Below are 23,190 nucleotides of genomic sequence, written 5' to 3'. Positions count from 1 at the left end.
GCTGCTCTGCTCTGGTTTCCCCCACCGAAGGGCACCAGCACAGAGCTGTGCCCAGGCTTGTGCCGTGCACGGGAGGCAGAGCAGGGGGAGGATGCACTGGGGGTTTTTTTGTGGTAATACCTTGCCCCTCCACCACTTAGAATCATGGAATAATTTAGTTTGGAAAAGCCCTCTAACACCATTGAGTCCAGACCACCATTAACCCATGTCCCCAGGTGTCACATTTACATGGCTTTTAAATCCCTTCAGGGATTGTGGCTCCACCCCTGCCCCGGGCACCTGTGCCAGGGCTAGACAACCCTTTCAGTGAAGTAATGTTCCCTAATATCCGACCTAAACCTCCCCTGGCACAACCTGAGGCTGTTTCCTCTTGTCCTGTCCCTTGTTCCCCAGGAGCAGAGTCTGACCCCCACCTGGCTCCACCCTCCTGTAAGGGAGTTGGAGAGACTGAGAAGGTCTCACTGAGAGTTAATTTTGAGTAATATCCCCCCTTTTCACAGTTCCACATCAGAGTGCTGAGGTGCTGAGGATTCCAGACCCTTCCCAACAGCACCTGCCCCTGGCTGGACAATCATTAAGATGAGAGCAGCACAGTGGCTGCAAACCCTCCTCTTCCTCTCCTTCCTTACGAAGAAGGCAGTAGGAGTTTGAGAGGACATTTCCCCTGGTGTGGTCCCCTCCATCCCAGCCATCCTTTAGCTCAGGGTCTGTTGTGACAGTGGCCATGCTTGAGTTCCCAATTGTGGCTCCGTGTTGGTGGCACAGCCTTTTTCTGAGCTGTGCTCCCTCCAGCCCACACGATGGAGACACATCCTATGTGTCTGGGTGGTGTTTTGGGGTGAGCCCCATGGGGCGGCACCCACTGTGGGTACCTGGGATTAGTCACAGCCCTGTGGGAAGCTCCAGATGAGCCTGTGCCCAGCCTGGTGCTCCCAGCTGATGATCTTCCCCTTCCCATGCAGCAGCACTTGGGGAAACCACTTAATTAAGGTGATTTAATCGCAACAGTAGCTGGTGCTGTTGAGCTTCCCAGCCCCACAACAGGCAGCTTTTATTGAGCTCTGGCTCCTGCAAGTCCGGGAGGCTTTGCCAGCTCTGCAGGTCCCTCCCGGCGCTCAGCATGCTCACATTGTGCCCATGATTTTCCTAAAGCTCCCTTGGAAAATTATTTATTGCACTGCTGTTTCTGCACCACGGGGCTCCTGGGCCTGGATGCTCGTTTCCACTCCTCTCTGCTCTTCAGCATCCCGGTGTTTTTCCCTCCCTCCTCTCCCCCACATACAATCTGTTGCGTTTCGCTTTCTCCGGTGACCCTGAGAGCCCAGCCAAGGAGAAACATCCCATTTATGTCACAGCCAAGATTTATACCTGGCATCTCCAGTGCCAGCCAGGTGAGCGCCGGGACCTTTTCCATCACATCTGTGGGTTGCAATTTGTCACCATGGAGAGCTCTGGGCCCCCTGGAGCGTGTGGCTGGGATTTATCTGCTGAGTGATGGAAGTGAGAGGCAGAGGCAGCTGCCACCCTTGTCTTGTTAATAAACGGAAGATGATCAACAAAAGGAAAATATGATCCCCCTGTCCTGGGGACTGTGGAGCTGTGATGCCTTAGGGGTTTGATGGGTGCTGAGGACTGGGTGATGGATGCCTCTGGCCTTGTTTTCCCATGGGATTTCTGCATCTCTTGGTGTTCCCATGGTTTGGTGTGTCCTTTGGGCTTTCCTGACCGCTGTGTGAAGGTTTGGTGGTGCAGAGCCCTCCTGTTGCAGTCACCAGAACTCTGGGGGTGATGCCGTAGTGGCTGTGCCCATCCTCTTTCTCCTCCTCTTGCTGACACCCAGACTGAGCTTCACCCAGGGGTGGGAGGTTGGTTTTCCAGCCTCACAGCTGCCTTTATCCCTCTCCCGCAGGCAGCGACACGACGGCATCCCCCAGGGGGAGCCGCAGGCCGGCCGAGGGCCGGGCGGGTCCGTGTGGCAGCGAGGACACCGGTGGGGACACCGAGAGCCGGGACTACGGTGCCGAGAGCGGGGTCAGCAGAAGCCCTGGTGAGAACTGTGCTCCTGCATCCCTGTGCCTGCTTCTGCACCCTTGGGAGGAGAGGGCTGGGGGGCACAAGGCTGACAGCTGTCTAAGGGTTGTCTGTGCTGATTCTGCCCCCTCCTTGCAGGTGTGAAGAGAACCAACTCCGTTCAAGCCTCACGGCCGCCCCCACCAGCCACTGCCGGACCCGCTGCGGGTCCCGCTCCGGCGGCAGCACCCGCAGGTAGGATGTGATGGGGATGCAACCAGGAACAGTCCCTGGGGACACCTCAATGCCTTGTTTGTGGAATTGCGGTGCCGGGGTTGGGGAGAGGGCTGGAAGCACCTCCCAGTGAACTCCCTGGTGATGCTGCGTTTGTCCCCAGCGCCGCCGGCAGCAGCGAGGCCGGGCCCCGGGGCGGGCGGGCGGTTCCCGGAGAGACAAGGTAAGACCGGGCTGTCTGTGAGGGGCTGGGGGGCAGAGCCCACGGGGTGCTAACGGGGTCCCTCCCGCAGCGAGCCCACCGCTGGGACCCTCAGAGCCGGCCCGCGCTGCCACCAGGGAGGAGCGAGGAGGGGGCTACGCTGCACCCCCCGCCAGGGAGGAGAGGCCGGCCTGGCAGCCCCCCGCCTTCCAGCAGCCCCCCGCCGCCACACCCGCATCCGCAGCCCCGCAGCGGCAGCGGCAGCAGCAGCAGCCCCAGGAGGAGGAGGAGGATGCAAACAGCTATGACTCTGATGAAGGCAGTACGTACGCAGGGTGCATGGAAGGGAGGGAGCTGTTCTTTGGGAAGCGTGGGAGTTTGAGGAGATGATCGCTGGGGGAGCCTGACTCGTATGGTAAGGTGGTGGGTCTCCGGCTGGGAGAATCCTTGGGGAACTCTGCTTCCCTGTGATCGGGGCAGGGTCTTGCAGGCTGTCCCTGCTCAGTGCAGTTTGTGCAGCCCACGGGATCTTCAGTTGGTTTTGCACCAAACACTGAGCTCTGATGTGATGATTCAGGCTCTGAGCCTACGTCACCTTCCTGTTTCCATACTGGAGTCCCTAAGGCATCTGCCTCTTTCCATCTGAGCATCCTTTGCTCTGAGAAACACCACTGGCTTGTCTAGGAAGGGCTTGGCGGCTGCAATCCCTTTGCACCCTGAGATCTTGGTGTTCAGCCATTTGCTCCCCTAAAAGAAAGGGAATTTGCTGCGGGAGGGTGAGCATCTGTGGGAGAACATCCTGGGTGGGAAGAGCTGCTCGGGGCCAGGAGCAGGTGCTTGGGTAGGAGCAGCTGGACCCAGCTGAGGTTCTGTGCCTTCTCTTCATCCCTGTCTTATTTTCCTGGTGATCACATGAAGACAAGCCTGAGTTGGTTGCTCCCATTTTGGGGGCCAAGCACTGACTCTCAACCTTGGGAGAAGACGCTGTCCCTGAGCTGGTTTGTAGGGTTACTCCTGCTCTGCCTGGTGAATATTGAATCCAGCTCCAAAGTCCCAGGCTGCCCTCCCTGGGCAGTCCCTCCTCTGTAAGGCTTTGACCAGAGCTCCTGAGTCCAGCTGGATCTGTGGCAGTTTGGCCGGTGCCAGCACAGTCTCATGTGCATTAAACAGCTTCTACATTTGACCCACAAATCTTTCTAATTATTACTAATCAGGGCTGACTAAATGCAGTTATTGGCTGGGGGTTTAACAAGATGCTATTTCCAACTCCTCCTCCCTCTCTGTCAGCCACGCTGGGAGCTCTGGAGTTCAGCCTGCTCTACGACCAGGAGAACAGCTCCCTGCACTGCACCCTCATCAAGGCCAAGGTAAGTGCTCCTCTTTTTTCCCATTTTGTCCCCAGTTTAAGTCCATTTGGCTTCCAGTTTCTTTGGTGCGATGAGATGGAAGCCATGTGGCTGCAGACAGAGGCTGCTCCCTTGGGAGACTCAGCCTGACCCTGTTGGCACAACTGCTTCTGGCTGGGGAAAGTTGGGGGGCTTTTCCTTGAGTGGATCCAAGAAATCTGTGAGGATGGTGAGGCACTGGGATGGCTTCCCAGAGAAGCTGTGGCTGCTGCATGCCTGGAACTGTTCAAGGCCAGGTCGGACAAGTCTGGTGAAACGTGTCCCTGCCCATGGCAGGGAGTTGGAACTTGGTAATATTTGGGGTGTCTTCACCTCAAACCATCCTGTGGTTCTATAATTATGATTTTTCCTTGAGTGAGTCTGATGTTTCAGCACATCGTGTCACCCACGACTGCTCGGGGCAGAGAACAAGGCTCTTGGTTCACTGAACACGTTTTCTCTTTGCTGAGTTGCTTCATGGACAGCTTCTCCTCTTCCCTGGCTCAGCTGAAGGAGGATTCATGTGCCATGTTCTCTTAATCATCTTTTAGGGCTTAAAACCGATGGACTCCAACGGCCTGGCTGATCCCTACGTGAAGCTGCACCTCCTGCCTGGAGCCAGCAAGGTGAGGCTTTGCCTGGTTTGGTGCATTTTGGGCTGGGATGGAGCAGAGGTTTCTCAGAGCCCCTTCAGGCCCCTTCCTTGTATCAGACTTCCCCCCTTGATTTCTCGCTCACTGCTGCTGTTTTACCCTGGGGGTGTCTCTGAACAGTGATGATGTTCACAGATGCTCTCCCAGACCCAAGGAACAGCTCATCCTGCAGGCAGGAATCTGCTCAGAGATGAAGGGACGCTCCAGAGGAGGCAACACTGTTAATGCATCACAAAACATCTGACCAAGAATCTATTTATTGCCAAAATTTGAACTACCCATTTGCTTTGAAGCTGCAACATGTTCTTGTTAGAGCTGGGAGGAGAGAACTGTTGAGGAAACTCTGACTCTGTCATGAAAATCCCTGGAAATCTCCCTCCCCAGCCCAGCTAAGCTGATCCTAGTGGGGCAGCCTTGGAGGAAGGGATGACCAGAACTGGCCCAGCAGTGCTGGCTCTTTGCTCAGGGGGTGCAGAGTTTTTTCCCTGCAGCAGATTTTTGCTCAGAGTAACTAAGTATAAAACAAGGGGAAAACAGAAAATAAAGCCATTGGATTGATGTTTACAGGTTTGCTTTTATGCACCTGGGATTTCTGATCTTGTGCAGAGTAAATCAAGGTGTTGTGATCTTGGGAATTGCTTTGATTTCTGTTGCTCTCATTTGCTGATTTTTTTAAAAAATTTTTTTAATGTTTAACATGTGTTTGTGAAAGACACGTGATCAAGTGGCAGAGCTCCTCAGTTCCCCAGCTGCCACCTCCTTTAGACCATGAGGGCCATGACCTGAGCCCCCACAGCCTGTCCTGTGCACCTTCTTCCTTCTACAAGTGTCCTTGAGGGAATAGATCCCAGGGAGTGACAAAAGCCAGGCAGTGAAGGCTGCTCTGGCCACCACGTGTCACCGAGTCCCCGGTGCTCCTGTAAAGGTCCACCTTGTTGGGTTGGTGATGCTCACCTGGAGTTGATGCCTCACCAGCACAACCCAGTCAAACCACCTCTCTTGAGCCAGATGGGATGGAGCATCTCTGCCAGGAGCTGGGATTTCGGTGGGGGGAGGTCAGGGGTGTGGTTATGCCGTGGTTTGTTTGTTTGTTTGCCATTGCAGTCAAACAAGCTGAGGACGAAGACGCTGCGCAACACCCGCAACCCCGTGTGGAACGAGACCCTGGTGTACCACGGCATCACGGATGAGGACATGCAGAGGAAAACCCTCAGGCAAGCAGAGGAGCCTGGGATCCCATGGAGGGGTGGGATGGGGACCCTGGGGCTCCTCACATGGAGGAGAGCACTGGCAGCAAAGTACAGGGGGTGACGGGGCACCTGGAAACACAGAGGTTTTGGTTAAAAATCACCATGAAGTTTCTGATTTGGATGGTCCTTTTAAGTGGAGAAAAAGCATTTTGGCCCTGTAATTTAATATTAAATTATTGGCATCACTATAATTCTTATCGGTGTGGAGATGTGCATATTGTGTATCTCTGCTGATCAAACAATATCCCAGCAAAATATTAAGATGTCTATTTAAATAATCTCTAAAAATTTTTGATGTTTTCCTTCCTGCAGAAAATTTCCACCTTTCCACTGTTGATCTCTTCCCCTATCACAGAGCAGATATTAAAAATGTTGATTTTTTTTTTTTTTTTTTGGCCAACCAGAAGATTGATTTTATTCCTCCTCTTATCAGAGGAGAGATAGATGGAGGGTGATTTTAGGGGGGCTTTGCTCAGTCCACCCCTCCAGCAGTTCCCCTGCAGAGGTGGCTTTAGCTCTAGAGTGAGGTGCTGCTCCAGCCTGGCTGATGTTCCATCTTTTCCTCTTCCCTTCAGGATCTCAGTGTGTGATGAAGACAAATTTGGCCACAACGAGTTTATTGGAGAAACTCGAGTTTCCTTGAAAAAACTCAAAGCGAATCAGAAAAAGAACTTCAACATCTGCCTGGAGAGAGTAATACCAGTGAGTGTCTGAGAGATTTCCTTCTGCTGCCCTTTGTGTTGGGGCTGCAAACAAGTGGCATGTGAGGGAGGTTGGGGTGGTTTTGGGGTTGGAGCTGGAGGTACCTGACTTCACTGGCACCTTCAGGAGCTGGATTCCCACCTGTGTCTGGTCTGATACAACACATCCAGGCCAGGAGATAAGAGTGTGGTGGGAATCCAGGGGAAGTGACTTTGGAGACCTCTCCTGTTGGCGCTGTCACTGCGGAGGAGAGGGCAGATTGCTCCGTCCCTGAGCTCTGCTCCTCAGTGTAGGATCTGCTGAGGTGAAGGTTGATGGAGCAGATGGACATTCCTCAGCCCAGCAAAGGAGCTGGGCTGAGCCCCCAGAGCTCTATCCCAGCTGTGGTCACTCATGGCAGTCTCTTTTTCCCTTTCTCATCCAAGACAAAACGTGCTGGAACAACCGGTGCATCCCGTGGGATGGCTCTGTATGAAGAGGAGGTAAGCCCTTGGAGGACAACACGCTCCCTGCATGTTTCACCCACCATCTCCTGTGTGAATGAGGTTCCCTTCTGTCCACCCTGTCTCATCTGCTCTGCCGCTGACATTTTCCTGGCTCAGCAACCCCTGTCCCCATCTCTGGTGTGTTCCTCCCGCAGGTAGATCGTGGTGGGGACGTGGAGGAGCGTGGGAAGATCCTGGTGTCCCTCATGTACAGCACCCAGCAGGGCGGGCTCATCGTGGGCATCGTGCGCTGCGTGCACTTGGCGGCCATGGACGCCAACGGGTACTCGGACCCCTTCGTGAAGCTGTGAGTGAGCCCTGGGGATGGCTCAGGGTTGTAACCCACGGGCATGGAGCCACCTGCTGTCCTCAGGCAGCAGCTGGTGGGCTGGGAGTTCCTTCCAAAGCCACTGCAGACCTCGTGCAGGCGGAGCTGTCCGCCAGCAGTAACTGTGCATGGTGGAAGTGCCCCCACTGTGGCTGAGACTGACCCAGCCCTTGGCTCCATCACTCCCTGTACGTCCCCAAATGCCCAGATCCAATGGGCACCTCATGTAGAATCAGTGAATCATTGGAAAAGACCTCCAAGGCCATTGAGTCCAACCTTTGACCTCATGTCAAGGAGAACAGGGGGTCCTTCTCTCCATCTCTGACCCAGTGTGGCTGCAGGGCAGGGGTGGCTTGATGCCCCTCCATGCCCCACTTCCTGCCTCATAATCCCACGTGCTGGGGGAAGCTGGGAGCCCAGGGATCACCTTGTCTGTCTCTGTCTCCCATGGTTGGGTGGCTCCTGGGAATGTGGGAGAATGAAGTTGTTTTTACTCCAACCTCATAAACTGTGACACAGTGAGGACCCTGCAGTCATTGCTGGTGAGGTTATCATTGCTGTTTTCTCTTTGCCTTCAGAAAAAACCTCTGTTCTCCCTAAAACTCCTTCAATAACTCTCATGTTGAACACTTTGCACATCTCTTTATAGCTAAGGTGGAACTGAGCAGTTTACCTTCTCAGTCTCTCTTAATTTTTTTTATATTTTCAATTTCCATGAACATAAGATGGTGAACTTGCATTTTAAAATCAACTTTGAACATAGATTTAAATTATTTCAACTCAGAACAACTGACTCCTGGATCTCCATTCAGGCTGCACAGCCCCAGCCCCACATTTTTCCCACATGTGGAGATGGGGAGACTGGCCTTAAATAAATATAGTCAGTGCCCTTTTTTCTAGCACAGAAACTCACTTTTTAAGCTTATAAGCTCCCACTGTTCTTGCACTTGAGTTTTGAACTGTTTTCTGTTACCCCCAGTTGGCTGAAACCTGATATGGGAAAAAAGGCCAAGCACAAGACACAGATTAAGAAGAAAACGTTGAATCCTGAGTTTAACGAGGTAGGGATGGATTTATTTTTTTATATTAATAAATCAATTTAGCTAATTACTGTGTTGTGTGGAGGAGGTGGAAGACAAATTCTCTGAGGGTTGATTCCTTGCTCAGGCTCCTTTCCCACTTCTGTTTCCAGCAGTATTTTGGGAATGACTTTGCCATGGGGCCAGGCAGCACATGCACCCTGAAGCCTCCTTGCTGCTGGTGCTGCTGACTCTGTGTCTCCCTGGCTGGGGGGTGTGGGTGGGATGGGTGCCCCTGGGGTCCCACCACTGGTTCTGCTTTGATGGGACACCTGGAAAGGGCTCACATAGGTACAGGGAGTGAGCTCAGCTCCTGTCATCCTGAGAGAAGAGGCACTACAGGGAAGGAGCATTTTCCCTTCATTAATTTTAACTCTTCTCTCACTGGATTTTGAATCCAGGCTGTACAGAGAACATGTGCAATCCCTTAACTGCAGGTTTCAGGGAGTGTTTTCCTGGAATGCTTTACGTGACGTGTTTTTCTCCTTCTGCAGGAGTTCTTCTATGACATAAAACACAGTGATCTGGCCAAGAAGTCACTGGACATTTCAGTCTGGGATTACGACATTGGAAAATCCAATGACTACATTGGTGAGCTGAAAGTCTCTGCACTCTGGGGTGTGTTTTTTGGTGCCCAAGACAGTGTTTGCTGTATGGGAGGGGTGTGTAGGTCACCTGCCCTGTGAGGAACCCCAGGTGGGACCATGGAAGCTGGTGGGATGCTTGTATCAGACCACCACATACACTGCACCCGCTGTGCTGCCCATCTCCTGCATCCCAGGGGGCCCTTCTGGGCAAGCAAAGCATGTCGGGGTGTTTCCATGAGATTTTTGATCCAGGAGGTGGAAAAAGTGTTGCAAATGTGAGTTCTGTCCCTATGGAGGGATTTACTGTAACATCAGCATCCCCTCTGAATGCCATGTCTCCTCTCTCCCTGTCTCCCAGGCGGTTGCCAGCTCGGCATTACGGCCAAGGGTGAGCGCTTGAAACACTGGTATGAATGCTTGAAGAACAAGGACAAGAAGATTGAGCGCTGGCACACCCTCCAAAACGAGAACCACGTTGCCAGTGATTAAAGGGAGCTGCTGCCCCACGCTCCCCAACAGCCCATCCTCTGCCAAGCCCTTGTAGATCTCTGATGTCCGTCTTCCAGCGCAGTCATGCCTTGCTACAGCCTCCGGTCCCAGGGCAGCGATGCTCTTCTGCCTCCTCTGAGCATCCTCCGTCCTCACCTCCACCTGAAAACCAACCCAGACCTTTCATATTCTCTTCCTCTGTTTATTTTTTGTTTTGGGAGGGAGGTCATTGAGTTCCCCTGCTGTGTAATTTTGTCAAGCAATAGTTCCCTCCTGACTGTTCCTCTCTCTCACTGGTCTCACATGCCCTGTGGTAGCGTTCCCGTTGTGTGTCCGATGCTCTGTGTTCCTCCAGCCTCTGCTCCTCTGGCTCATCCCATTGCCACTGGCTTGTGGCTCTGGCATCTCCCAGTGGGATGTGCAGCCACCAGTCTGGCCGTGCTCCTGTCAGGCACTGGGGTGTGGAGTGCTGGTGTTGGAGCATCAGCCTGTTCTGCTTGTGTGATATCGATACCTCAGTTGCAATAATGAAAAAGCTCTTTGGCTTTGGTGTGGGTCGTCACCGTCTCCTGGTGTCTGTGTTGTCATGATTAGGCCAAAGCCTGTGTCACTGATGTAATCCTGCGAGTCCTGCTTGAGCTTTACTTCTGGTTTGGTCCACTTGAGCAATATTGTGGCACATCCTTTGCTGAGAAGATCCACCAATAACACAATAACAGTTATGAGGAATAGGGAGCTCTGTGCTCGCAGGGAAGCAGGTTTGGGTTGGTTCATGTGGTTCCTTTTGCCTGAGGAACTCACACACTGTTGCTGTAGGAGCCCACCCATGTTTCAAGGTTGTGACTACCTCCTCTTCACCTCTGAGCTGTGTAGTAGTGACTGAGCCCTGAGGGCAGTCCCTGGGCCCCCTCAGACCACCCCTCCTGCTGCCGAGCGTTTGCCGTGCCACGCTCAGGAGGGAAGCCGAGGGAGATGGCACTTCCCACCAAGTAGCTGTGTGCAAGGATTATTGCTTTGAATTGCTTCAAAACACCACAACTACTGAAATTAGCTGGGATGTTTAGAGGTCTTCCAAACTTTGGTTGTTTTGGTTTTGTTTTGTTTTGTTTCCGATTCTGCACAAGAACCATTGTCTTCAACCTGCGCTTTAGTTATCTCCTGGAGCTGTTCCATCTGTCCTCGATAGCAGGAGAGCAAAGACATTCTCAGACTGATGCTGGTCAGGTTTGGTACCATTTGCTGGCTCTGGATAACCTCAAGCATAGTTGATAGTAGCACAATAAGCACTATGGAATATATTGTCAGTGGGCTACACACTGAGCATGTTGTATGAAACCTCAGCCCTTCCAGTCCATGACTCCCCGTGCACCCGCTGCTGCAGTCGACTGGGGAGCTGTCCTGTGGCCTGGGCAGCTCTTTCCTTTGAGTTGGATGAGTTGTTTTCTTGATATTTTCTTTAAATAGTCTTTTTCCCCCAGCAGAACTTCCTCTGAATGCTGACACTCTGTGACCGTCTCCGTAGCTCTGTGCCAAGTAATGTCACCAGCTCTGGGTGACACGAACCCCCGTGTGTGGAGTGATGCTGCTGCTGCAGAGCAGCCCTGCCCCAGCCCAGCCCAGGGTCTACACATCCAAGGAGGTCTGTGTTGCCTCCCACAGCCCCCATGCTCCCCAGCCTTGGACCACCAGGTGGGGAAAAAACCAACCTAAACCGCCCTGTGCATCCTCTGCTTTGTCTGGCCTGAGCTGGGAGACCTCTTCCATCACCCCAGACTCATCCTGTGGCACAGAGAGTGTAATGGAAGAGAATACTTGAAAATTTTGCCCTTCTTTCATGGAGTTCTTGACTCTGTGCCAGTAAGAATGAGATCTCTGAACCAGACTGTCCACAACCCAGACTGAAATGACCCTATTCTTTGGGATGGTTTCCCTCTCTGTCCTGTGCTGAAATCTCACTGCTCTGCCCAGCTGGTTCAGCTGGGGGATGGTTGGACTCCAGGATCAATGGATCAATTATTCTGTGCTGCCCTATCCCTCCCTGCTCATCTCAGAGCAGCAGTTGGGCCCAGAGCTATGCTGGGGAAATGGGTAACTGGGGTAAAATTACCTTTAAAAAACATTATTTAAGGAATTCCTCAATGTCCCCCAGCCCTGCAGCAGCCCAGCCTCCTTTGTATGTGCAGAACAACTCAATTAAGGTTGCCATTACCCCGTCCTGTATTGCCATTCTCTGTCCAGCCTGCTTTCCCTTCGAACAAAGGATACTCAAATCATCTTTTTACACTCACAAAAATCAAGTGCAACTTGCCAATCTCCTCAGTATTGTGCAAACCACGGTCCTGGTCTCTGCCACCTTCTTCTCAGTTTTTCTGATGGTAATTTCTGCCCTGAATGACTTCTTTTCGTTGTAAATAAAGCATGCACATCTGGATTGGGAATGGTGAAAAACAACAACAAAAAAAAATAAAAATAAAAGCCTCTTCTACTGCTGTTTGCATTCAAAGTCGCATGCAGTGATTTTACAGCAAAATATCAGTTTACAACTATTAAGAGAAAAAGAAAATGTTACACAGGAACTAGAAATACTCCAGTCTTCCGCTGCATGCAGCACAACATTCTCTCTTGATGTGGTATCTAATAAAGTGAGACTATTGGAAAAGAAAAAAATAAATGTGGTTTTTGGCTTCTTTCATTCCCTGTGGGAATATGAACCCTGTGGGTTCATATGTGGGAATTTGTGGTGGGACATTGGTTTGGGTTTAGGATATTGAGTTTGGGACGGTGGGTGCAGGTTCTTCTATGAGGGAAGAGGTCACAATTCTGCAGAGCTTGGTTTGGCTCCTCTGCTCCTGAGGGGTAGCAGGAATGGTGTTGGGAATATCTGGGTTAAATCTTGGGGATGTTGTGGGGGTCGATCCTTCGTGCACATCCACTTTGTTCCTGGGGGTGAATGCCATGGGGAAAACCATGAAGTTTGTGGTGGTGGTGGCTTCCTTCTGATGCTCCCTCTGAGAGCAAACCCATCCCATGAGAAACCAACCTCCCCAGTTTGGAGAGCATGAGCCTTTCCCTCCTCTGGCTGCAGCTCCTGTTGCTCCACTGCAGGAGAACATCCCACCAGGACCTGCACAACCCAAACAATGATTTCCTCCATTTTCAGTTTTTATGTGGGCATTTTTAAGCTCAGTTTCCAGGGATAGGCATGCTGGGCCGGGGGAAGCCCCTTGGGACACAGCTCCACAGGGTGATGCCCCAGCCCTGGGTTGGTGACATCGCACCCTCCGAGTGGCCCAGAAGGGGAGTGTGAGGCCGAGCCGGGGGGGTGGCGGGTGGCCGGGCTGGTGGCGATGCCCAGAGACAGCAGCAGATGTCACTGGAGCTCCAAAGATGGAGTGGGAAGGAGATGCCAGAAGAATATCCCGCTATTTCCAGGCATGTTGAGAACTTCGGGGCCAACCTCACCCCTCCCTTGCACTGCTGCTAAAGCTTGTTCTCTTCCAGAGCTCTGGTGGCAGGGAAGACTTGGGCCTTTGTCCTCTTGAAGGGGTATTCCCAGGGAAGTCTATCAGCCTTAAAGTTGAGCTTTAAATTCCTTTCATTAGCTTTTTTTCAGCCTTCTTCCCACTGATTTTTCCTCTCTGCTGCTGCCCAGAACGTAGCCAGAGAAGAGATCCCAGTGGAGAGGTCCCAGTGGTGAAGTCCCAGCCAAGAGGTTCAAGTTGAGAGGTTCCATTCAAGAACTCCCAGCAAGGAGGTCCCATCCAAGAGGTCTCAGGCGAGAGGTCCTATCCAAAAACTCCCAGCAGACAGGTCTCATCCAAGAACTCTCAGCCAAGAAATCCCACCCAAGAGGTCCCACTAGAGAGGCCACCCAACTCCAGCTGAAGACTGGGATGATCATCCCCCATACTCCCTGTGCTGTGTTCTACTGCAGGTGACAGAGCACCAACTGTGGTTGGCTGCAAAGTCCTGAATGGAAAAGGCTTCCAAATAGAGAAATAGGGATTTTATGGGAATAAGAGAGGCTCCTCTCTTATTGTCCCCCCTGATTGTTATTTGTCCTTCCCCATTTTCCTGTCAGCTGCTCTGAAAAGGAAACCCTTGGATTGCAATTTGCACTTGAACAGGACCATTCTTTGCCTCTCCTGCTTTTGCAGGTGGGTTTCCAGTTTTAATTACACCTGAGAACATGTGAATTGTTCTGCTGTTCCCACCAGTTTCCTTGTGTGCTAATTAGATTTAGACCTTTGGTGCAATCAATAGATTCTCATCTTGGTCCGGGCCAGGCCAGTCCTGGCCAGTAATTTACAGCTCCGGTAGTTCTGAAATCAATATAGATTTGCTCTTCATTGAGAGGGCTGTAAAATATGGGTGACAGCAGCACTAAGCAGCTGACTTGGAAGCAGGTCCCTTGCTGATCTTGGAGAGGGGCCAGGAAAATCAGAGAGGAAAAGCTACAGGAATGTTGAGCAAGCAGTGGGATGAAGACACTGACAAAGTGTTGCTTTGCCCCTGGAGCAGGAGATGCACAACACAACATGGCCAAATGGCTCCTCTCCAAGGTGCACGTTGCTGCATGAGGTCATGGCAGCACCCACTGACCCAGCCCATGCCAGAATCCCCTAGTGCTGTTTTTTGTCTACCTCCTTGGGGTATCCTTCATTAAAAGAACCTGTTAGGAAGCTCTCACAGCGTCTTGCATGATCCTGGGGCATCACTGAGGTTCTCCTGCTTCGCTGAGCAGGACAGAAACCTTCCATGGCTTTTCATCTTCTGGGGGAAAAAATAAAATAAAAAAACCCAAGCTTTTACTATTTAACATTTCACTTAAAAAATAGAGGAACTCAGCTAAATAAATCCCTTTTCTATCCGCTTTCAAGCCTGGCTTTTCAAAAAGCCAGCAGCTCAAAATCTCTTTATCTCACAGGGCACAGATAACAATGTAATTACTAGCTCGGATCAATGGCTTTCATCTCGTCGGTCCTCAGCCTAAAATAAACTGTTCTTTCACTCAGATGCAGAGCTGGGGCTACAAACTCCTCTGGGCTCCTGCAGAACCAGTTAGGAGAGGGGAAGGTCTGTGGTGGGGTCTGGAGAGACCACAAAGACCTGCCTGGGGGAAGCTGAGGTTTGGGTTGTCTCGTTTCTGCATGGGGAAGCACCTTTTGGGGACATTTTGGGGGTGCTGGGCGATGAATCAGTGACCCTCAATGAGGGTCATGGGCAGGGAGCAGGTGAACTGGGAAGATCAGGCAGCGGGAGGTCGACTCCTGCCTCCAAACCTGAATTAAGCAGCTGGAGTCGAGATGGAAACTGCAGTTTTCTGCTTTTAGAGATCTGAGAGCTCTCTGAATCCATTAGAGATAACTGATTTCTCAGGTTTTCTGGCAGCACTATAAAAAAAAATCCCACAAACTGTCTCCTTTCAAAAACTGCCCAAGCAAAAAGACTCGCCTTGATCTGGTCAAACTGGAAAATAAAAGCAGTGGCAGATAAAAAGGAACAAAAAAAATAAATTTACAGTTGTGTGAAAGGGAATTGCTATTGAGAAGCCTTCAGGTTGTTTGTAGCCAGGATGGGCTGAATTTGAGAGGGAAGGAGCCTGAGAAATTTGTAGGTGTCTCTGTCACTCCTCTTTGTTGCCTGATGAGGGTCAGCATTATTAATTAAGGGCCAGCCAGGCAGAGCTGCAGAGCTGATGGGTATCTACCTGATAAGAGCCTTGTCATGGAAACCCTGAGTGTCACAGCCAAGATCTCAAGAGTCTCAGCAAATCAGGGCTTTATTCAGCCCGAAGACAAAGAGCATTTTCCTTTTAAAATCTAAATTATTCAGCTCCCTGTGACTCCTACTCCTACTCCGTTGTGGGAGGCAGGTGGGATCTCCAGGGGCTGAATTCAGTCTGTGCCTTATCTCCAAAGCTCTCCCCAAGGATGAGTGTTCTTGAGCTCTCACCTTGCTGGAGCTCACACAGCTTTCAACCCCAGCCACTGCTCTCAGGGTGTATTTAATAGCCCAGACTTGCAAACTGGCTGTGATCAAGTGGCTGGAAAGTTTTCAGAGAATAAAAGCCTTTGGAGACAGCCAGGCAGGAAAACTGGGCATGAAAACCTGCATAAGGGAGAAAGTATCCTGCCAGGCCAGAGGATGATAGGTCAAGGTGGGTTATATCCCTGGAGAATAGACTCCTTCCAGCCCTGGAAGTGTCCAAGGCCAGGTGGGACAGGGCTTGGAACAATCTGGTCTAGTGGAATATGTCCCTGCCCATGGCAGGGAGTGGAATGGGATGAGTTTTAAGATCCCTTCCAACTTAAATTGTCCTGGGATTCCATGAGGAAACAGAAGCACGAAGCAAAGCGTTGCTGAACTAAAAACCCAGTAAAAGGGAAAATAAACCCTAGAAGTTCCCTGGGATGTTCTGGTGCACGGGGAGCGTGTCTGGTGCACGGGGATCACGCTGAGCTGGAGCTGCTCTCCTGGAGATGGAACCTCATCGATCGCTTTTGTTTTACAAGCGGCGCTGCCGTGACAATATTTGGCAGCAACATTAACCCTGAAATATGAGCTGCACTTGGGCCGCTTCATATTTAATTGTGTGAAAAATGACACGGCCACGGCGTTTGTGCCCTGGAAATCTCCATCCCTCTCCGACAGTGCTGTGGGGGAGGTGCTGATCCACAGGCTGGGGACCAGCAGGGTGCCAGCACCACAGAGGGGACAGTGTTGGTCACCCCGTGCCTTCCCAGTTCCTGCCATCTCCCTGTCCTGCAGCAGTGACCAAAGGTGCTGCAAAGTCTCCTGTGCTCATGCAAGTGGCCACTGGCAGATGGAGCTTTGGCTGCTGTCCCTGGGGCAGAGTGTGATGGGATCAGCGTGGGGAGGTGGGGGCAGCAGGGCCACCCCTCCACAGGAACAGCTGCTGGTGGTGACAGCACAGCATTTATTCATCCCAGTTTAGTTTCCATGTCTTCTTCTCCTAATCAACTTGAAACACTTGACAGCATCCTACACAGGAGCTGGGGAGAAAGGCAGCATGAAGAGGGAGGTGGAGCTGGGTGGTGCTGACATTTAATTCAGACAAGGATTTATGCTAAAATAGAGTTAAAAATTACTGTCCTGGTGCAAACCAGCTGCAGCCAAGAGCATGGGAGAGCTGTGGGCACAGAGGGAGAAAAGGTGACATAGGTGTCAGTGGCCAAGCCTAAAGCTTGATAAAAAGCCTCGTGAGTGTTTCCAGCCCTGGGTTGCACTGTGCCAAGTGTGGGACTGGCCCCTGGCACCCAGCAGGATGAGGCTTTGAAGCCTGTTGGCAGCAGGTTGGTTTAATCATCAAATTGCAGGGCAAGGAGACGTGACAGGTCACCTTGGTCACTCAGCCGTCTGTTACATGTCCTTCCCCGACCCAACCAGCAAATTTCATCCTGCACCATCCCTGCTTCCCCCCATCATTAAGGATCCCACATCACCCCATAGACACCTCCTGAACTGACACCTCCCTTTATCCTCAGCTGCCACCAGTGCTTAACAAGCAGCTCCCTCTGGTTCATCTTATTTTTTGCCCTGGCAGGGGGACGATGGGGTGGAAACTCATCACTCTCTTCAGCTCATGGAAAGGTCTGTCCCTGCCTGATTGGAATTGTGATGACCCAAAACTGCACCTCCTGAAATCCTTAAATACCAATGAATTTGTGCAAGGGACACATCTGCACTGGGGGGAATTCTTAAGCATTAGTGTGGAAAGGAGCATTTTAAACATATCAAGAGATGACTTTTTGCCTCAGCGAGGAAAAGGACATTTTGAAACACAGCGATTAATTGATGTGAGGTTTTTTCCCCCAGCTTTTTATTATAGTTTTTAGACAGATGCTCCTCAGGGCAGGTCTGACCAGTGCCGTGGATCTATTGCTGCTGAGCACATGACAACAGCATCCAGGCAGCAGGTCTGTGGGAGAAATCCCACGTTTTAGAGCAGCCCGGGATGTGTTCCAGCCCTGAGGCAGGGCAGTGCCGCAGGAGCTGCTTTGAGGAGCAGCCTCCCGAGTCCTGCTCACGAGTCGTCCCTTTCTCCATCAGAAAATGGTCCTTCCTTGAGCTGAATAATTCAGGCTCTGCAGCGCTGCCGGTCCCGCCGGGTGAGCGGGGAATGCCAATGAGGCGGGCGCTGCGGAGCCGCACGGCAGCCGCCGTCTGGGCTCAGAAAGCTGGAAATGAATCCTTTGCCCCCCTCTAAGAGGTGCCACCCCGGCCCCCAGGGCAAGCCCTCTTCCAAGGAGGACCCAGCTGCACTTTGAAGCCCTGGAGCCGAGTTGGATGGTTCAGGATGTGGCGCTGGTGCAGCAAATCTGCTTCTGGCTCCACTTTGAGATGCAGGTGATGTCGTGGCCTCGGGGACACAAGTGAGGACACGAGGTGGCTTCAGGACAAGAAGAACCCGGGGGCTGGTGGGAAAACAAACCTTGTTCCCAGGTCCTGGTCACTGCACTCCAGGAGGTGGTCCTGAGGCTGGAGCAGAGCTGAGACACCCTGGGCTGTCCTTGCAGCATCCCTGTCCTTCATCCCTCCTGTCCCTGCCCTTTGCCTCCTCCTGCTCTCCAGAGGTTGCTCCTGGGCTGGGGCTTTGCTGGGGGGATGTTCCTGGCATCACATGGTGCAGAAATAAGTGGAGAGCAGGTGAGTTGATCCCCAAACTGGGAAGCAGGAGCACGGAGGCCGCAGCTTCATGCCCTCCATTTCATGGTGTCCCACTGATGGGATGGATGGATGAATGGATGGATGAATGGATGGATGAATGGATGCCAGCTGGGATGGAGGGAGATAGAAACCACCCCTACTCCTCTCTGGGTCTGTTTTTGTGCTGATGGAGCTGGGACTGGGGTCCTGAGCAGCACCTGGCATGTTGCACATTGTGGGGTATCAAAGGGGGGATAACAGTGCTGAGCACCCCGTGGTTCTGGTGTCCATCCCTCCCACAGCTGGTGGAGCTGTCAACATTCCTGCTCCATTTTCTGGATGAACCAGACTGGGGGTGAAATAATTTGCTGAGAATTGTTAACCTAATATGGAGGTTTTTGATAAATAGCTTAGCCTGGCTGTGGGAAAATGGGGCTTAGTGATGGATCTGGAGAGAAAGAGGGGAAAAAGGAATTGGAATGAGTGGTGGGAGGCTTGGAGAGCACCAAGGCTGGGGTCCTCTCCCAGCCCCCTGAGCTCAGTGATTCTCAGTCCCATCTCTCTCCATCCTGGAGACTGAAAGGAGCAGAAATAGAGTGTGAGCACCAGAATCCTGCCAAGCCACGGGATTTATGGATAAAGCCTCAGGACCACATCCCAGTGCTGCTTTGGAGTAAAAAAGAAAACAAAAAAGCAGCTTTGTGGCTACAAATATTGGAGACAGTGGGAAGTGGCGCCAGTCAGAAGGGAGTTGGGAGTGAATATTCCCATTTATGTACAGAATTGTGCCAGACAAGCAGGTTTTGCCAAGAAGCTCCGAACAGGCAGAGGGAAAGGAAAGGCCACCAGTTTCATCTTTAAGTCTCTGTGCAATTTTTCTGCCTGAATCAGAATTAACTTTGGAGCTGGGCAAGCTCTAACCGCCGCTAATTAAGCCCAAAACACATCAACCTCAACATCAGGTGCCCCCCCTCCCTCCCCATTCGGTCCCTGGCCCTATTATTTTAAATTGATGCAATTATTCATCTTGCAGAGTAATATATTTTAGTTCTCTGGTGCCCAGCAGACCTTAAAGCAGAAAAATGCTTTAATAAACCCAAGACGGGGCTTCCTGGAAGCCAGAGCAGTGGATTATTAAGAAGAGGAGCAGGTTTGGGAATCTTTAATAAATTTTTGCCTAATATTTCTTTCTTGCAATGAATTTCTATGATTAGTAAGTGTTTTCTATTCGCTGATTAACTTTGTTTATTCCTTAATTAGATTTAGCTCCGTCTGTCTCGTGGTTCCAAAATAATTGTTTGATTAATGGGCCTGAATTTACATTTTCATTAAGCCCCCAAAATCAGCTCTGCACCAATTAACCACCCAGAACATGCAGATCTGGGACATTAGAATGACAATTTTAGCCCATTAAGTAATAACTGGTTGATTGGTGGTATTGATTGGTGATAATGGAGCTGAGGCAGTAAATCCAGAGGCGGGCATTCCAGGGGGAATGTTGGGAATGCACCCCAGCAGCACCATTGCCTATCCCATCAAATCCCATCCCCATTCCTCATCCCATCTCATTCCTCTTTCACCGTTCCCCATGCCCATCCCATTCCAACCCATCCCATCCCCATCCTCATCCCCATCCCATTAAGTCAGTGATTAAGTGGCTTTAATTGGTTCTTTCAATTTGGGCATCCACTGGAAAGGGAGGGCTCCCAGTTAGGGATCAGTGATGAAGGTGGAATCATCATTTCCCTGGATGGGATGGGATGGAAATGGGATGGAGATGGGAGAGTATGGGGATGAAATGGAGATGGGATGGAAATGGGAATTGGAATGGGGATAAGAATGGAAATGGAGTGGGTTGGGATGGAATGGGCATGGGGAATGGTGAAAAGAGAATGAGATGGGATGGGATAGGATGGGATAGGGATAAGGAATGAGGGTGGGATTTGATGGGATGGGATGGAACAGGGATATGGAATGGTGAAAGGAAAATGGGATGTGATGGGAATGAGAATGGGGATGGGATGGGATGGGATTGAACGGGAAATGGGGAATGAGGGATGGGAACAGGGTGGGGATAAGGATGGGGACAAGGACAGGAGAACAAATGGAGATGGAGATGGGGACGAGAACAGAAATAGGAATAGGAATAGGAATAGGAATAGGAATAGGAATAGGAATAGGAATAGGAATAGGAATAGGAATAGGAATAGGAATAGGAACAGGAACAGGGATGGGGACAGGAAGGGCACAGGGACAGAGACAGGGCCACTGCCAAGAAGCCACTTGGCTGCTGACCCCGAGGGAAGGGAGATGAGTATCTGGTTGTGTCAGACACAGCCTGAAGCGTGTCTGGAGGTGCTTTTCCAATGGGGAGGAGGAGAAAGTGGGGGACAAACAAGCACTTTTCCCCATTCCTAGGGGACTCTCCAGGCTGTGGGATGTCACCCTGGCCTGGCTCTGCAGCTCGTAACACTCCAGCAGAGCCGGGGTGGGAGCCAGTTACTATATTTGCTCTCACCACAACTGTGGCTTTTCTTTTTTTTTCTGCTGGATTCTGCTCTCAAAAAGTAGGACACAGCCATTCCACGTGTCTGCTCCAAAGCTACATAATCTCCTGCCATGGGCTGGGCTGGGCTGGGGCTGGCAGCACTCTGGCCAGGAGCAGGGTTTGCTGGATGCCTGAGGGATCCACGGGCACTGGATCTGGCACTGCCACAGCTCAGCTGCAGCAAGGGGGGGCTGGAGGGGAGGGACACCCCTGGGGAGCCCCTTGGATCTCATCCTGTTTGTGGAGCGGGGGTTTTGTGGGACCTTGGAGCCATGTCACCTGTGCCTGGGGACCACCAGGCAGTGATGGCCATGTGGCCCTTCCTCTCTCCCACCGTGATGCCCTGGCCAGCCATCCCACTGCCCTCATCCCAGCCCTTGGATGCTCCTCATCCTCAGAGAAGCTCAGAGCAAATCCCTCTGCCAGCAGCACTGACCAGGCAGGAGGATGAGAAAACAGGGGGAAAATAGGCATTTTTGAAGGTTTTCGTGAGTTTCCCCATTCCAAGCAGGAATAAGGCTGGACCTGCCTCACTGTGCCCCATCTTTTCCCCACCCTGAGCACAAACCAGACCCCGGGAGGGTGAGGAGCATCTCCAGCTGCAGCAGCAGCGCTCGGCAGTGCCCGGCACAGCAGGGGGAGCAGCTCATTTATCAGCCAGCACTAAGGGATGATGCCAAAATCCCACAGCAAAGCCACGGGAGGCAGTTTTGCCTCTGGATTTGCTCCTCCACTGAAGCATCGGGACGAACCCGTGCACACAGATGGTTTGTCTGTTCCTCCCCCAGCCAAACACCTGCGCTGCCTCCCAGAGCAGCTGCTGCTGGGAGGATTTGGGGACCTGCTCTACTTGGGGATGTCCTGGCCCACCTGGACCAAAATCACTCCCAGGGCCATGGCCAGGAGCAGCCACAGCCTCAGGCTGAGCTCCAGAAGCGCTGCAGGGGGGACAAATGGTCACAAGGGAATGTACAACCTTTCCATCTTCTCCATCCATGGCTGAAGATCTGTGGAGCTGCCTCTGCCTGGGTCGGAGGGCAGAGCATCACCCCGGCTCCAGCCACAGCATTTCCCTACATCCATCACCATTATCCCTGGCATTTAATCATGCATGACCCATGGATTTGCTGCAGGCATCAAGGATTTATTTCCCTGAATCCCAGATGCTCCAGTCCTGGGTGTGCTGCCCTCCCAGAGTGGGTCCTGGTGGATCCCAGCTAGGTCTGGGCAAACCCTCCATCAGGCATGAAAATTCCCTCCTTCAGACACTTTTGCTCCAAAAGCCTGAAGTTTTCAGGGCAGGAGGAAATTCTGGGGGCTGTGAGGAAGGGTTTGGTGATGGTTTGGTGATGCCATTCATGGCAACAGGGCACAGTCACATGCTGGTGCCCGCTGTGCTCCAACAGGCAGCTTGCAAACTACAAAAACACATGAAAGACAAACCCAGATCCATCAATTAGTGGAAATAAATGGAAATTAAATCTCTTTTTGAAGTTTAAGGGAAGGTGCTGAGCTGGCTGTGTGTGACAGAGGCTGTGGGAGTAGAGGCTGCAGCTCAGGACGTGCCTCTGATACTCATAGAGCACCAGGAGATACTCAGGACACCCCTGGGAGGAATCTTCATCCCATTTTAGACCTCAGCAGCCCTGAAAAGTTAAGCATTGAGCCCAAGGTCACCCTGTAGCAGCCCCATGGATTGCAAAATGCCCATTCCTGGTGAATTCCTGCATGGCTCGATGCTTTGTATTCAGGGGGCAAATGGCTCTCACGAAGGACAAGGAGCTTTAAACTAAAAGAGAGGAGATTTAAATTGGTTTTTAGGAAGCAATTCTTCCCTGTAAGGATAGTGAGGCCCTGGCACAGGTTGCTCAGAGAAGCTGTGGCTGCCCCATCCCTGGGAGTGTTCCAGGCCAGGTTGGATGCACCATTCCCTCCTTCCCTGAGCCATCTCCTCCTGCCCCAAACCATCCCCTCCTGCCCCAAAATGCCCCCCCCCCCGTTCCAGCCCAGCAACACAGGCCCAGAGTGTTGGGTTTTAGAATTTATTAGTAGGACAATCTGATTTATGCCCTGCTGACAAATGGGATGTTGTATTTCAGGAGTTTATCCCAGGAGAACAAATAAATAAACAGAACTATGGAAACCTCATGAATTTTTTAAAGAGCTTATCAAAATCTGTTTTTTTCCCCCTTTTTCCACTGGCAGAGTGGCTGAAAGGGGAAAGATCCCCTCCATCTGCATTCTCTGCACTTCTTTTCCCTTCAATCTCTTAATCCTCTTCTTTCCAGCTTTAATCCACACAGTTGCCTCTTTCTTGTTTGGGTGGGTTTTTTATCAATTCCCCCAACTCCAAATAATCACAAAACCAACACCAAGGCACCGTGTCCATCCTCTCAGCCCTGCTGCTCCAGGGAGCATCCACAGAAGCCTGGCTCAGTGTTACATCATCCCAGTTCCTATTTTTTTCCCTTTTCTCACCCTAAAATGACCCTTGATTTGCAGCCGTGGGGCGTTTCTTGAGCTTGGCCATCCATCACCGCCAGGTCCCTCCCCAGGGACTCACGCCCC

At 51.7% G+C, this 23,190-nt stretch overlaps 1 protein-coding gene across 1 annotated transcript in view; it reads left to right on the top strand.

Annotated features, from left to right (window-relative positions):
- The window catches only part of RPH3A (rabphilin 3A), a 29,310-nt gene extending 18,517 nt beyond the window's left edge, over positions 1–10,793 (top strand). Inside the window, exons 8-20 of the mRNA XM_029961189.1 lie at positions 1,910–2,047; positions 2,170–2,265; positions 2,420–2,467; positions 2,538–2,768; positions 3,734–3,813; positions 4,383–4,457; positions 5,589–5,698; positions 6,310–6,436; positions 6,862–6,918; positions 7,077–7,228; positions 8,229–8,310; positions 8,823–8,919; positions 9,274–10,793. Of these exons, the coding sequence (XP_029817049.1) occupies positions 1,910–2,047; positions 2,170–2,265; positions 2,420–2,467; positions 2,538–2,768; positions 3,734–3,813; positions 4,383–4,457; positions 5,589–5,698; positions 6,310–6,436; positions 6,862–6,918; positions 7,077–7,228; positions 8,229–8,310; positions 8,823–8,919; positions 9,274–9,404 (1,424 nt within the window). The 3' untranslated portion in view covers positions 9,405–10,793. The remainder of the gene's footprint in view (positions 1–1,909; positions 2,048–2,169; positions 2,266–2,419; positions 2,468–2,537; positions 2,769–3,733; positions 3,814–4,382; positions 4,458–5,588; positions 5,699–6,309; positions 6,437–6,861; positions 6,919–7,076; positions 7,229–8,228; positions 8,311–8,822; positions 8,920–9,273) is intronic.
- The last annotated feature ends 12,397 nt before the right edge of the window (positions 10,794–23,190 follow it).

The sequence above is a fragment of the Manacus vitellinus genome, unplaced genomic scaffold (assembly GCF_001715985.3).
Source record: "Manacus vitellinus isolate BGI_N305 unplaced genomic scaffold, ASM171598v3 scaffold_31_pilon, whole genome shotgun sequence".
Taxonomy (NCBI): Eukaryota; Metazoa; Chordata; class Aves; order Passeriformes; family Pipridae; genus Manacus; species Manacus vitellinus.
The sequence above is the reverse complement of the archived record's forward strand: the minus strand, read 5'-3'. Positions and strand labels throughout refer to the sequence as shown.